Source organism: Lissotriton vulgaris, chromosome 7 (assembly GCF_964263255.1).
Source record: "Lissotriton vulgaris chromosome 7, aLisVul1.2, whole genome shotgun sequence".
In the NCBI taxonomy this organism is placed as follows: Eukaryota; Metazoa; Chordata; class Amphibia; order Caudata; family Salamandridae; genus Lissotriton; species Lissotriton vulgaris.
In genome coordinates, this window is record NC_141695.1 from 884,664,603 (window position 1) to 884,680,424 (window position 15,822).

The 15,822-nt window shown below is 49.0% G+C and overlaps 1 protein-coding gene across 1 annotated transcript in view; it reads right to left on the minus strand.

The window, feature by feature from the left end:
- Positions 1-15,822, minus strand: part of LOC147702618 (cationic amino acid transporter 2-like) — a 168,522-nt gene that overhangs the window by 147,546 nt on the left and 5,154 nt on the right. Inside the window, exon 2 of the mRNA XM_086928813.1 lies at positions 7,614-7,989. Within this exon, the coding sequence (XP_086784939.1) occupies positions 7,614-7,989 (376 nt within the window). The remainder of the gene's footprint in view (positions 1-7,613; positions 7,990-15,822) is intronic.

Sequence of the window (15,822 nt, forward strand, 5' to 3'; positions counted from 1 at the left end):
GCTTAATCCTGTTCTCAGTGTCCGGTCATGGAGCCACGATTGCCTCTTTAGAACTACTTCACTTTCCTTCAGGGATTGAAAGGTGGAGGGAGATGTTACCAATGGATCAGTGACTACTGTTTTTGCTGGGAATACTAGTTCCTCCATCCTAGAATTTTAACGCTATAATTGTTGGTATAAACGCTAGGTTAGTACAATCATTAAGGCGGGGAAACAACTTTTTTTTAAAATAGGCCAAAGAGCAAGAGAAGTAACGAAGTAAAAAGCATGACAAAATGTCCAAGAGCTATTAATGCGAATGTAAAGGCTCCCGCGTCCAATATGGAGGACATAGAAGGACGCTACAGGCAAGTATCTCTGCCTAATATTCATCATTGTTATAGAACCTGTCTGTTAAAGTTTGACTTTCTCCTCAGTTTGTTACTTGTACAACTGCAAGGCACGAGTACCGAGAATGCCCAGACAAAACGGGCAAGAGGCCATCTTGAATGTACATAAATTAGTGTTGTCTGGGACCGTTGCAGACTATCAATTGAGTGCATTGTTGACGTCAGTTGTGCAAAGAGTGTTGTGAAACAGAGCAGCCGGAAAGAATCCTACCTACCGGTTCTGTTTCACACGTTCACAATTATACGGCAAAGGAGCGATTCCTTGCATGTCTGTTAAAAAATGCGCCTCCGATGGGAACGCTTCGCTGGGATAAACAGCGAGAACAATATCAACAGGCAGCCCAGTGGGGCTGTAAAATCAATACCGGGGCCTGCTGTTTTTAAAATAAATTGAAGTATCCGATAAGAGCAGACAAACAGCCTGCTCACTGTGGTAGTTTGTTCTGCAGCAGCAGAACAAATAAGAGGGTATGGTAAACGTTTTTTTAATGACAAAGTGCTGAGCTAGAAGGTGGCAGGCGCATTACGGCCATCAGGCTGAAAGGGCTTTATTTATTTTTATTCAATTTACAATCTGAAAATCAATTTCTGCATTGACTGACATTTTACGCCCCACTACTTTCAAATGTCACCAGCCGCCACTGTGACCCATACTCCCAGGTACGACATTTCACCTGCACCCACTGCCACTTAATCTGCCACAGCACACACACCAGCCCATTAACAAGCCCCACCCCAAAAACACCACAGGCACCACCTGAACAAAAACACTAATTCTCACACTCCATTCTCAGCACACACTCGCTATGCAAACACACCACTGAGATTTGGGACCACATCTTCACCCTCACACTCAACATCCTCTTCCTCACTGAGACCTGGCTCAACCACATTTCCGTGCCCAACATTGCCAGCACAATACCGGAAGGATACAAGATCACACAAGGCAACTGCATCTACGAGCTTGGCAGAGGGATCACCATCATACAGAAGGCATCTATTGAATGCACTAAATTCTACAAATGATGACATCACCACAGCCAGGGAACACCTAAACATACGACTCCAAACAGACAGCAAAACTGCCATCAGGCCACACGCTAGATCCCATCTTCACCTCGAGTTACCGCATCCAGAACAGCCAAAACACAGAACACATGTGGATCGACCACTCCATCGTCCACTTCAACATCAACAGCTCACAGACCTCCATACCGAGTCTGCCCAGTGTCCCACACCATAGCTGGAGCAAAGTCTCAAAGGCCACATGGATCAACACCCTCAACACCACCCACCCCATCTCCTCCAACAACCCAGACCAGAATGTCAGAAACTTCAGCAATTGGATCCCCAACTGCCCCCTCAGCATGGCTCCCTTTGACAACAACTAGTACACTGAAGACCTCCAAACGACTAAATAACACTGTAAACAACTGGAAGGGAGATGTCGTGCCATCAAAGACAAACCCAACAAGACCACCTTCAAGACAGTTCTCAACCTCTACCGCAGACAGTTGAGAGAATCGAAGAAAAAGGCCTTAGTCTCTTGCATCGAATCAAGCTCCAATAACAGCAAAGAACTCTTCAATATCATGAAAGAATTCTCCATCCCCTCAGCTACAACACACAACATTACCCCCTCACAGGAAATCTGCAACAACCTTTCAGACTTCTTCCGTGACAAGATCCACAACATCTACAGAAACTTCAAACCCAGCCCAAGGCCATTGACTTCTCCAAGCAACACAATGACCCGGCTAACACCACAGACATACGGCTAACTGAATGGAGCCTATTTTCCCCACAGGACACTCAGGGGCCCCAACTGACCCATACCCTCACATCATCTTCAACCTAGGTGAAGCCAAAATCAGCCACGGACTCACCACCTTCTTCATCACCTCAATTGTCACAGCCGCCTTCCCTGAGGACTGGAAAGACTCAGAAGTCAATGCCCTACTAAAGAAACCATCAGCAGACCCCAGCAAATCCAACAACTACTGACCGATCTCCCTGCTCCTGTCCTGTTCCCAGCCAAAGTATTAGAAAAAGCCATCAGCCAACAACTCTCCTCAAATCTGGAATGGAACCTCCAGCTTAACTCCTCCCAGTCTGGATTCCTCAGCAACCATAGCACTGAGACAACCCTCATTGCGGCTACCGTTAACATCTGAACCCTACTTGACCGAGGAGAGACTGCTACTCAGATTCCCCTAGACCTTTCAACAGCCTTTGATATACTCTCCCACCACACACCCATCACAAGCCTACACAACATAGGAATCCAAGGAGCATATCTCAGATGGATCATCTCCTTGCTCACCGAAAGAATGCAAAAGTCTGCCTTTCCCCTTGAATTCCGAACCCAAGTAAATCAACTGTTGAATACCCCAAAGATCCTCACTCAACCCCACCCTCTTCAACACTTACTTGACACCTTTGGCCAGCATCACCAAAACTCGAAGACTCAACAGCATATCCTACGCCAACAACACACAACTCATCTTCTCCCTCTCTGAAGACACCACAAACTCCAAGACCAACTTCCACAACTGCCAGCCAGACGTTGCCAACTGGATTAAGGACAACTCCCTAAAGCTTAACATGGACAAGACAGAGGCACTGGTTTTCAGAAACAAAAACTCCCCATGGGATGCATCCTGGTGGCCCTCAGAACTCAGATCTACTCCTACCCACACTGATTGCACTAGGAACCTAGACATCATTCTGGACAAGCTAACCATGATGACTCAGGTCCACTCTGTCTCATCCTCCTCCTTTTTCATCCTCTGCATGCTACATAAGATATTCAAATGGCTATCCCAAAGCTCAAGAAGCACCATCATGTAGGCCTTCATCTCCAACCAACTGGACTACGACAACGCTCTCTACGCAGGGATCGCACTACATCTTCACCTCCGACTGAAGACCATACAAAATTCTGCAGCCAGACTCATCCTGGATCTTTCTAAACAAAGCCACATCACCCACTACGTCAGCGAACAACTCTGGCTCCCTGTACAGAAAATCTGCTAGTTCAAGCTCAAGCTCATGACCCATGCATACAAGGCCCTACACAACTGTGGACCCTCCTAATTGAACCACTGCTTGAAGTGCCCTCATCCCACCAGATACCTCCACTCCGCATACCTTTCTTTAACCCTCCCCCTGCATCAGATAATGCAGATGTTGAGATCGCTCCTTCTCCTACCTAGCAGCGAAGACACAAAACAAACTACCCTCTCATCTACAGACCTCCCCATCTCTTCCAGAGTTTTGTAAGTCCCTTGAGACCTGGCTATTTGGCTAAGCAACTGGACCATGACAGCACCTAGATACACTCAAGGTTGATAAGTAGCACTCTACAAATTTGCTGATTGATCTTGTGGCTTATAGGACACTGTTGGGGAGGTGCTTGGGAATCTTGTGCTTTGTGAGACAGGTGAGAAATGTGGTTGATGCCCTCAAAGTGTGACAGGCACTATGATTTTTGGGAATGTGGAAGAGATTTCAGGCCTGCCAACTTACACGGTGCCAAAGTGTGTCTTGCAATATATTCTCCCTTCACAAGGTAACCCGATGAGAAGCCGATATGATACAGTGGGAGGAAACACGACTTGGGAACCCATGCACTGAGTGGGTTCCCAGCTCCTCTTTGGAGGCTGTACCCAGCTGATGCCTATTAAAGGACAAAAAGCTTTTGTTTTCTTTGGAGGGGCTGAAGTATCATTGGGGAACGAGGCAGAAGTGCATCTCTGGCAGTTCACTGCATGTAGCTCCGTTGCATCCAAGGACCTGCCAGCACTCTATACTTTGACAATTATTTTAAGTTGTCAGATCTCATTAGTTTATTGGGCATGTTTAGTATTCATATGTTGTGTTCATGCTTAGTGCTGGAAGCACCGAGTCATCTTTGTGGTTGTCTCCCTTGGTGATAACATGCAAGAGGTGTGGAAAATTACGTGTGTGCGTTGATTTGAGGTCTCTTAATAAAGAAATCTGGGTGGAGTCACATCCCCTTCCCGAGATTTGTGACTTGTTTGTGTTTATCAGAGGTTCTAAGTATTTCTCCAAGCTGAATCTCGCTAGCGTTTATCACCAGATTTAATTACATTCTGATTTACAGCCTTTGTCTCCCCTTTAGTAACTTTGCAGTACAAAAGACTGTCGTTTGGTTTGGCATCCACTGCCTCTGTATTTCAGAGAGTAATTCAACATTTTTTAGGCTCTGTGGAAGGTGTGTTAGTCTTGAGTAATGGATATTTTTGAGAAGCATGGTGTTGTGTGTAAGCCTAAAAAATTTAAGTTGTTATGTGAAGAGGTGGAATATCTGAGTCATCTCATTTCTAAAGAAGGCATTAGACCTCGGAAAGGTCTTTTAGTTGTCATTGGTGGCATCACTACTCCTGTTGACAAGACAGGTGTGAAGTCACTGTTGGGTCTCTTTGAATATTACCCATGCTTTATTCCAGATTTTACTACCATTGTACGCTCTATTAGCAATCTACCTAGGAAAGGAGTCAAATTTGAGTGGTCCAATGAGTGTGCTTTGGCCTTCCAGCAAGTCAAGCTGTGTTTGAGCAAGAGTAAAGCTCTTAAGCCTTATGACCTTGATTTTCCATGTTGCATAATAGTCCATGCTAGCGAAGTTGTATTAGGTGTGGTTTTGACACAAACTTTTCAAAATGAAAAAGGCACTGTAGCATTTGCTTCCAGAGTTTTGAAGGATGCAGAGTTACAGTATTCTGTCATTAAAAGGGAGCTGTGGGCTTGTCTGTGGGCAGTGGAGAAGTTTCTCCCCTATGTATGGGGTAGACGTTTTCTGCTGCGGACAGATCACAAACCATTGGTCAGTATTCTGGGCACAGCTACTAAAGTGTTGTACACCAAGGATATTGAGAATGGTTTCTCGCTTAATGCAATATTAATTTGATGTAATTCATATCTCTGGTGGTAGGAATGGAAGGACTGATTTTTTGTCCCGGTTCCCTTTGAGCAGTGATGAAGGTGATGGACAGGAATTTCATGAACTATGTGAGGAATACTCTGGGATTGTTTCGTAGCTGCCCTGGAATTATCAGAACTTAATCTTTGCTTGGAGGAGAATTGGATGAGTGCACTAAGGGAGGATGTGGTTTTACAGCAGATTTGTGATCTAGTCAAAAGTGGTTTGCCCAGGGAGAAAGCCTTATCTCCGCGTCTACAACCTTATTGGAAGGTAGCAGTGGAAATATCCTTTGAAGATGGACTTTTGCTGCGCTAAGATAAACTTATTTCTCCTCATGGTATTAGGAGGGAGATCAGCAGCAAAGCCCATGAAGGCCATCTGGTGGCAACCCTCACCAAACGTCACATCTGCTAGACCTTTTGGTGGCCTAGCATGGATGCAGTGAGGAATTGTGTTGTGTGTGGTTCAGCAGACAAAATTTTGAAAGTGGCAACACTACCCCTCCCTCCCATTGATTGTCCTTCAGGGCGGTGGGACAAGGTTGGGTTAGATATTATGGGTCCTTTCGAGTCATTACCTGGAGGTTCCCGCTGTATTTTTGTTCTGGTTGATTTTTCATCCAAGTGGCCAGAAGTCAAGATGGCAAGGATCCTAGTGCATCCAGCCTAGTGCTGTTTATCATGGAGGTTTGCATGAGAGAGGGGTTTCCTGAGGTGCTGGTTTCGGATAATGGTACACAATTTGTGAGTGGTGAATTTAAATCTTTTCTTGACTCTTGCAATATCAAGCAAGTGAAGAGTTCCCTTCATCACCCACAAAGCAATGGTCTTGTTCAGCGTATGAACAGAGTGGTGGGTGAGTGTGTCAAGTGGGTAAAGTTGAGTAACCATGATGTGGGAAAGGCTTTGGACAACATATTGTGGTTCTACAGAACCACTCCTCACTCAACCACCAATATTTATCCATTTGAAGTATTGAGGGGGAGCAGGGCCAACACAAGTTTTTAAACCAGGATGAATGAACAAGTGGATCAAGTCAGAGTCTGTGTGGAGATTCTTATGGATACTGTGAAAGAGAATGTGTTGAAATCGCAGACTAAACATTGGTGTTGGTGTGATCAAAAGAAAGGAGCCACAACTGTTCCTGTGGTTATGGATGATTTGGTGCGGGTTAAGTCACCTGTCCATGTGAAAAAGGGCTTGTACAATCTTGGCTCACTGTGGTGAAGTTTGGGAGAAATGCTGTCCAGGTTGAGGGTGGAAAATGGTGGAATGTGGGCAGAATTGTTAAGATAAAGAGGAAGGTTAATCAAGCGAGTGCAGGCGAAACCGGATGTGTGGGTGACTCGTGAGGGGTTTCCGTTAGAAGAAGCTCCAGAACCAGATTCATCCCAATAGGTTTTGTGTGTAAACTTGGGTTGGTGTTTTGCACTGCATTTTTGTGTTTTGTGTTGTTTATGAGGAAGTAGGATATGTAGTATTCATATGTTGTGTCCATATGTTGTGTTCATGCTTAGTGCTGGAAGCAGAGAGTTCTTAGCTCTCTCTGTCCATTCTCTCCCTGAAGTTCTATTGTTGCCAGGTAGCATTACTGTTAGGAATGTTTTGTTTAAAGACTGTGGGCGGTTGGAGCTGGAAGGGAAGCTGGCTGTGAAGTCTTGTCTACTGTGTAGCCTTTACAATAATTCAATTTACACTTACCTTTGTCCGGCATGATTACTACAGCATGTGTTACAGGTAGTTGGGATTCCAGTGGTGGAAGAGGTTTAAAAATCTTTGATTTGAGGGACATTTAGCTGGGGTGGCTTACGATTCGGCTGGGAATCCCATATGTAAATGGTTATCAGATGAAGGTAATATGGAACCTCAAGGATGTTGCTTATCTGGTAGATGTAGTTGGTAATCCTTTGGTTTGATAGTCATGTAGTAAAGATGGTCAGATATGCCTTGGCTTGATGGGCTTGTGGTATCAATGTATTGAGATCTATTTGTTTGATGTGTGTGTGATGGTTGCCAATCCCAAGGTTTAATAGGAAGCGGTAAAGAAGGTTGCCTATCCTATGGTTTGAAGAGCATGTAGTAACAGTTGGTTGGTATCCCGGTTTAATGGACATGTGTTAGAGAGGGGCTCTGTGGTTTGAGGGTAATCTGGTAGAGGAGGATGTTTCTTCCCCGTGGCTTTAGCAGCAAATACTAGAGATGTCTGGGGTCGTCTTGTTTGTTGATTGTTTTCTCTAAGCAGAAGCCCTACTACTGTGAACAAAGACAGCCACTTGCCGATTACATAGGACAATATTAGATTCCATCCTGTGATGAACGCCCACAGCTCCCCCACAGTCACATAGCTATACAGGTATGCAGAGCCCGTCAGGGGGACTCTGGCTCCAAATTCGGCGTAGCATAGCCCCGCCAGGATGGATGCCAGTGCTGCAATCATGAAGGAGATGATGATGCTGGGCCCAGAGTCTGCCTTCGCCACCTCTCCTGCCAGGATGTACACTCCAGCTCCCAAGGTACTGCCGACCCCCAAAGCCACCAAATCCAGGGTGGACAAACAGCGACATAAGTTTGATCCTTCAGGGTTAACTGTGGACACCTTCTTGCGCCTAGAAATGCTGCGGCAGACGGACAGGAGAGCATCATAGCCTGGCATCTGAAAAATATAGAACCAGCTTTTCAGAATTGTAATAAAGTATGATCATTGTTGGCATTATATTTAAAAGGGCATCTATATACTCCTCTGGTTTAATTTTCTAAGGGAGACGCCATATATCTATAATTTGATTAAAAAGAAAAGTAAACTGTCTACTAACCGCTATGCATTTCATATTCAAACCCACAGAAACTTATAAGAAAGTGCTGATAGTCTTACTTTAGAAAGTAATAAACTAGCTGTCAGAATCACACACCTTCACGACAGTGATAGAGCAGCTTCTCCATGCACCTTTCACACAGGTACAGTGCATGATGCCAAACAGTCTGGCCGCCCAGAAACGCTCAAATGAATGATGGTGCAGTACCTTGCAAAATTTAAAGAAGCCACCTAAAATGTTGCTTGGACCAGGGACCTCACACATTTACTAGGGCCTGGGGCGAACAGCGGGTGGGGCTCCAGTAGTGTGGGGGTTCGCTTCGATATTGGAGCGTCTTACACCAAGGTGTTCTTAGGATCATAGTTATATCGACTCTACCTATTGTACCAGTTCAGAAGGTATTGGACATCCAGGCTGCTTGACCCCTTTGCCTTTGATGCAGGCGCGGGCCCTGCCCACGGCTACCTTGGGGAGGTGCACAGCCACACAGGTGCTTAAGAGTTTCCTCTCATACAGTGCAGTGTGGGCTGCCAGACCCAATGTCCGAACACTAGGGAACAGTGGGCTGCTCTTCTATCACAGGCCCACACTTGATTCTTGCGTGCCAAGTAGACTTGATACCAGGGGTTTTTCAAACTTTGGGGTGGGCTCCCTGGGCGCATGAGCTTTATAGGAGTGGGAAAGCCGTGGCCAAAAGGAGCATTTGGTATGCACCTGCAGAACACGAGCAAGTCTCATGCTGGAAACAGTGCTGTGATTTTACTGAAAGAAAAACAGAGTGGCCATCTGGCTGGAGGAGTAGTGCATTACGTGGATACACATGCCAAACTGGTACGCTAATGTGACAAAATAAAAGAGACACCCTTGCCCATTTTGACCCCTTTGCTTGCTATATTTTTTTTCAAAGTCTCATATGGAATTTATTGCGAGATACAAGTAAAATGCAACATTGTTTTTTAACATTTTTAAAGTCACTACTCCGTGACCCTATATGAAATGTTTTATCTTGCTAGCTATGTTCTACCCTGCATACAAAAGCACAACTCCAAATCAGTTTTGTTTTATATCTGTTAGCGGGTGTACCCTCAAGCCTCATAAAGATTTCCAGCTCTCTTAATGTTTTTAGCATTACATAGAATTATTGTTGGAAAATATATAGAAGATGGTCAAATTTATTTACATGAAGCACGGCACATCATTTTAAAGACCATTGCTGCACACCCTTCCTTTGGTTGTCATAGGCTAGACCTTTAATCACTTTAATCTTTCATACCTGCACTGCTGCCAGTCCTTCTCACTCCCCTGCGGTGAAGAGCGTGCTGCCAGTGGCAGATATACATAACCTCGTCTTTCAAACAGGTGCCTGGACGGATATCGGCATTGTTCTCCCTCAAAGAACAGGCTAGCTGGACCCCATAACCTCTCTCTCGTGGCTTTGGCAGGACCCTCTGGGCCTGAGTCCTGGCATTAACTAAAAACTGAAGGCCACATTTACAACAACATGTCGGAGTGCAGAGCTGTGCCAACTTTTCAAAGCACAGGGATGCATCGTGTTTACTACAATTCAACGCACCCCTTTGTCTTCCCTACTGTTGGCGCTAAAATTAGCTGCCCAGTGTCAATGCATGCGCACCTGCACCATAGTGCAAGGGTGCCTGCATTGAAGGAATGATTGTTTATGTGCAGGAAGTGGAGGGATAGAAGTGGGTAAAAAGTTTGCATTTATATAGCGCTTGCTACCCCTGATAAGGTGTTGAATTTCTTTTTTGGTCAGTTATTTGGATTGAGAAGGATAGCGGAGGGAAAAAGGTTTGTATTTATATAGCGCTTGCTACAATTGATTAGGTGTTGAAGCTCTTTTTTGGTGAGTAGCACGCTACTCTGGAACCCATAAAGGATTAGTGGTGAATTAGTACAGTGAAATGCTAAATTAATTTGAGAGGTGAACATGTTACTCTGTTATTTGGATTGAAAAGGAAAGTGGAGGGATAGAGGAAGCAGGAATTAGGGGTGGGTGTAGTGTGCGTAGTGGGGCTACGCAGAGTGCCACGGAGGGGGGACAATCTCTGCACACTCCGCTTAGCCCCACTACATGCCACCCGCCTCCCTCCCACCCTATTATAACAATTAAATTAGGTGTAAAAACCAGTTAAGAGCAAAGGAAACGTCTTACCTGAGATGCAGCATCCTGGGGCTCCCTCTTCTTCTTTCATCGCCAACTTCTTCATCAAAACTGCGCAAGTGCGGGCCCGCATATGCGCAGTTTTGATGAAGGAGGAAGATGGAGCATCAACACTGCGCATGCGCGGTGCTTGCCCATGCGCAGTTTTGATGCTGAAGTCGCGATGAAGGCGGAAGAGGGAACTCCGGGATGCCGCATCTCAGGTAAGACGTTTCCTTTACTTTTAAATTGTTTTTACACCTAATTTAATTGTTATAAGAGGGTGGGAGGGAGGCGGGACTGGTGCCAACTCCGCTCAGCCGCAGTGTGTGTGGGGTGCTGCCTACTCCGCCTACTCCGCAAAATGTGGAGTAGGCAACATTCCGCAAATTCCGTGGGCGGAGTGGACCTCTCCGCCCACCCCTAATTTAGACTTTTCTGGGTTTTTTTTAAATTTTGGAGGTCATACCAGTAGAAGGAGGCTTGGGATGAGTAAAAGGGTTGTGGAGGGGGAAGAGTAAGAGGGAAGGGTTTAGAAAGGCTTGTTTTTGGGGATTGGAATAGTAAAAGAGGTATGAGAGGATGCCAGGGGGGGCGTGGCTTGGATTCCGAGGGGACAGGCGGCGTGAGCGGGAGCTCCGCACCCGATCCCTGCTTATATCCTGAGAAACTGTACAGATTCCGTCGAAACAGGCATTATCCGACAGGTGAAGAACACCGGACCGGCGGCAGACCCCAGGCACGGGGTTTTGGGCTTCTCCGGGGCCCGTTGGCTCGAAAAGAGAGAGAACAAAGCGCTGCCGGGAGCGCAGAAACAATATGGCGGCCGGAGCTCAGAGCCGGTCTCGATAATGGCTGGGTGAGGGCGTCGCTCCTCTCCTGACGGCCCAAGACAGCGGCGGTATCGCCTGGAATTGCCGGAGCCCCCTACATGCTGTGGACACTGACGCTTATCGGTCCCGTGGCGGGGGAGGACCGGACCCGCCACGGACAAAAGGCGCGCTGAACAAGGTGGCGGCCGCCATTGCAGGCATCGGCCGAGAGCAGCTCGCTGTGTGAGAGCGAAGCGGAAGAGCAGCGGCAGTACTGGGCGAGTGAGCCTGGCATTGGGCACTACTGAGGGCTGAGCGGAGAGTGGAAGCTCCGGGAAGCACGTCCTCCGAAGTCGAGAACCAATAATAGCCCAGCCGGCCGTGAGCAGTGAAGCGGAGAATAGCGGGTGGAGGCTGCTGGCGCGGGGGTCCCCCTGGTGAGCTGCGAGGGTCGGAGCCTGGGCTCAGATCGGCGCTGGGTTTGGCTGCGGGTCTGGCAGCGCTGGGCCCCCGGTGTAGGCACGCGAGAGCTACAAGGCTGATCACAGTGCCCAGCCCACAGGGAGCGACTAGACCTCAGGATACACAGAGCGCCCTGCCTTGATGTGACTGGACAGCATGGGGAAACGGCAGGTGGTCCCCTGCGGGAGCGAGCCCGGCCTTGGGATAAGCTGCTGGTCGTGAGGCGGTTGAGGAGCCCGGCAGTAACTCGGGATCGGGCCGAGGCCCCCGGAACCGATTGTCACCCGGTACTGAGCAGTGGATGTTCTGGAGACTTGGGAGGTGGCGGCACGCTGGGAGGCGAACTGGGGCGAGGGCCTGACTGCTGCGAAGGCTCTGGTGGGAACAGACAGCGCTCGGAGAGCCGAGTAAATCCAGAGGCTGCACTTGCTGGCGGAAGACCGAGGAGGCGATACCAGCTAATCAGAGCTGACTGACTCCGGAGGGGCTTAATGGGTTTGCAGTTACATTGACCCATCCATGCTGGCGGCCCGAAAACGTATAGCGCAACCAAACTAGTGGCATAAAAGCGCTACCTGAAGCGACTGGACGCTGGTGAGCCGTTGCTGGAGGGGAGTTGAAAGCGCCCGGAGATCGAGCATGCACCTCCCACGACACCTGCGGAGCGGACCCGCCTGCCCTTCTTGTCCAGAAGACAGAGGAGACGAGGTTCCCCCCCTCCCCCCCCCTCCAAGCAGTTCAAATGGGGAAGCCTAAGGGGAGAGTGGAGGAGGCCGCGGGCTCGGGGGCGGCGGATGGACCACCACAGGCCCCAGCTGACCTGCAGCAGCTACAAACTTGCATCTTGGAAGCAATCCAGGCCACGAAAGAGGCGCTGCAGCAAGATATCTCCCAGGTGGCAACAGGGCTGGGGCTTCTACGGGCCGACCATGACAAACTAAAGGACAGAGTCAAAAGCACAGAACACACCCTTCAGGAGATATTGCCCGAGCACAAATCTATGGAAGGGCGGCTAGTGGATGCGCTTGACCGCATACAAACCCTGAAGAGAAGAGCGGAGGATGCAGAAAGTCGCGGCAGACGCAACAACGTGCACTTGGTGGGCCTTCCGGAGCAAAAGGAAGGGGATGACATGGTGGGATTCCTGGAGCAATGGCTGAAGACGGAAGTGACGCTGGAGGGTCTCTCACCTTTCTTTACGCTGGAGCGGGCGCACAGGGTCCCGGCCCGACCCACAAAGCCGGGTCAGCAACCCCGTCCGGTGGTGATAAAACTGCTGCACTACAAGGATCGAGACTGGCTGCTGCAGAGGGCCAGGGAGGTGGGCCCCTTCCAGGTGGATAATAGTAGGGTGACGCTCTTCCCGGATTACACATTTGAGACTCAGAAGCTGCGAGCCTCTTATTTGTCACTTAAGAGAGAACTCCGGGCGGAAGGCATAAAATATTCGCTCCTCTTCCCGGCCAAGCTTAGAGTGGTGGTGGATGACAAAACGCTGTTCTTCCCTACCTGGGCGGACGCCTGGGCGTGGTGGGACACGTACAAGGCTGGAACGGACGGAGCGAGGTATAGGGCTGAAGAAGAGCGGACCCAACAACCAACCCGGAAATCGCAACGACTCCGGAAGCGCCGGCAAAGGCCACAAAAACCGACGGAATCACAGACAGAAGGAGAGAGGAAAGCGGCGTTGCAAGCAGTAATTGATCTATCGGGCACTGTGAGAAGTAGATCGTGTGGGAGCTCGGACGTGGAGGGCCATATCACTGGATCGGAAACGGACCAATCAGATCTAAATGGTGCCAAGGACCCTGAAGTAACGCCACAGACGTCGGGAGGGCTAATGGACGAATTATACTTGATGCGATTGATGCTGACTTCGAAAGGTGCCTGGAGAGGGCCGGAGCCGACGGATGGTGAAGGACACACTACAGTAGGATGGATGTCTAGCATTGCATAGAGGGGATTGCGGGGAGGGGGATGAGACTGAGTTAACCACCTCCGGTACCGAGCTACGCCTTTTCGGCCCCTAAGGCCACCGTAGTGCAGACTGCGGAATAGTTGGGTTGGTGGGGGGGTACCATAGCCCTCATTAGGTTTGGATGGGAGCTGCTCTCGCAAAGCTGGGCCCTGTTCTGGGGGGAGGGAGCCGAGAGTAGCTGAGGGTGCTCGAGGCGGGATGGGTGGGGAGGGGAAGTTTGCTGTGTTGGGTCTAGGGGGGGAGAGTGCGACCCTATGTGCCTGGATAGGCACCACTACCGGATTTCGCTGTACAACATGGGACTATGGCTAACATTGGAACTGTGAAATGTGTAACCTGGAATGTGAGGGGCTTGCACACGATGTCAAGGAGGCACAAAGTACATGCATACTTAGTTAGAAGAGGGGTGCAGATTGTGCTGCTGCAGGAAACGCACTTAACAAGGCAGGAGGGAATTGCGCTGCAAAGGAGATGGAGGGGGCAATTGTTTAATACTACATACTCTGCGTTTGCTAGGGGCGGGCTAGTTTGGATACGGGCGGGAACCCCTTTCGAGGTGATCAGGCACACAATAGACCCAGAAGGCAGGTTTGTGGCGGTGGAAGGAAAATTAATGGGCAGGGATATAGTGCTATGCAGCGTGTATGCGCCTAACACCGACCAATCGTCATTCTTCACAAGACTGTCCGGAGCACTAGCGGGGTTTTTAGCGGGCCCTGTCGTAATGGAGGGAGACTATAACTCAGTGACGGACACTGCATTGGACAGATCCCACCCACCTCTGGGGATGTCCCCAGTGCACCGTCTGGCAAAGCGAAGATTCGAATGGCAAGAGAGCTGGGGGTTGCAGAACCCCTGGCGGGTGCAACACCCGATGGCGAGAGATTACTCCTATTACTCTAGCCTGCATGGCCTTCATGTTCGATTAGACACCTTTTTGTGCTCCCCATCGGTGCTACAGATGGTGGCAAACTCGGAATACTTATCTTGCACCCTATCAGACCACAATCCCTTACTGCTCACCCTTAATTGGATGACTGAGACCTCGCAGGTCCCGATGTGGCAACTGAGACCAGAGACACTGGATGACTTGTTATTTCGGGATGCGTTGGGGAATACGATAACACATTATTTTGAAGCGAACGAGGGCACTGCAACATCCAGAGCGAAGGAATGGGACGCCTTTAAGATAGTTATTAGAGGCCACTGTATTGGAAAATTCACTGGAGCGCGTAAGTCCTTGCTGGATGATCTAGAGAAAGCGGAGAGTACTCTGCGAGAAGCTGAAATAGCGCGCCCTACTCACCCAGAGCTGCAGGGGACGGTATGCGCAGCTAAGGAAGCGGTGGCTGTGGAAATGGAAAGGCTCCGCTGTTTTGACCATAAGAATTACTTGACAAAGGCGCATGCGGAGGAGGACAAGGCGGGGACACTACTTGCCTGGCTGGTTAACCCCACGAGACGCAGTCACCCGATCTTAGCCATTGAGGGGGGGGATGGTCTTGTGCACCACACGCAGACGGAGATACTAGAATGCTTCCGCTCGTACTACGAAACGCTCTACGAGAGCGCGCTAGAAGGGCGGGAAGAGGTGATAGATGCCTTCCTGGAGGGTTTGCAGTTGCCACAATTAGAGCGGGAGCAGGCAGAGGCCCTGGGCGGGAATATAGAACTGGGAGAGATTAGGAGCGCAGTGAAGAAGATGGCTCGTAATAAGACACCAGGTTTGGATGGGTTGCCCATAGAATTTTACAGTAAATACATAGACCAATTGGCTCAGCGGCTCCAGGTGGTGTACAACGAGGCTAAGTCTCGGGGTGGACTGCCTGGATCCATGTGTGAAGCTTTAATGATACCATTGTTGAAACAAGGCAGAGAGAGTAAATACCCAGCATCCTACAGGCCGCTGTCCATGCTGACGACGGACTACAAAATTCTGAGCACCATACTGGCGACCAGGCTACTGCAACATATGTCGGGACTGGTCCACAGTGACCAATCTGGATTTATTCCCACCCGTAACACGACTATCAACATACGCCGACTGCTACGCCTTCTGGAACGGCCGTGGCCTGACACACAAACGCCTGTAGCCCTGTTCATTGATATAGAAAAAGCATTTGACAGCTTAGAGTGGGAATACCTGTACAGGGTTATGCAGCATTTCGGCCTTGGAGATGGTTATATACGCTGGACGAGAGTGTTATATGCTTCTGCGATGGGGAGAGTACGGGTAGGCTCCCTAGTATCGCACCAGTAA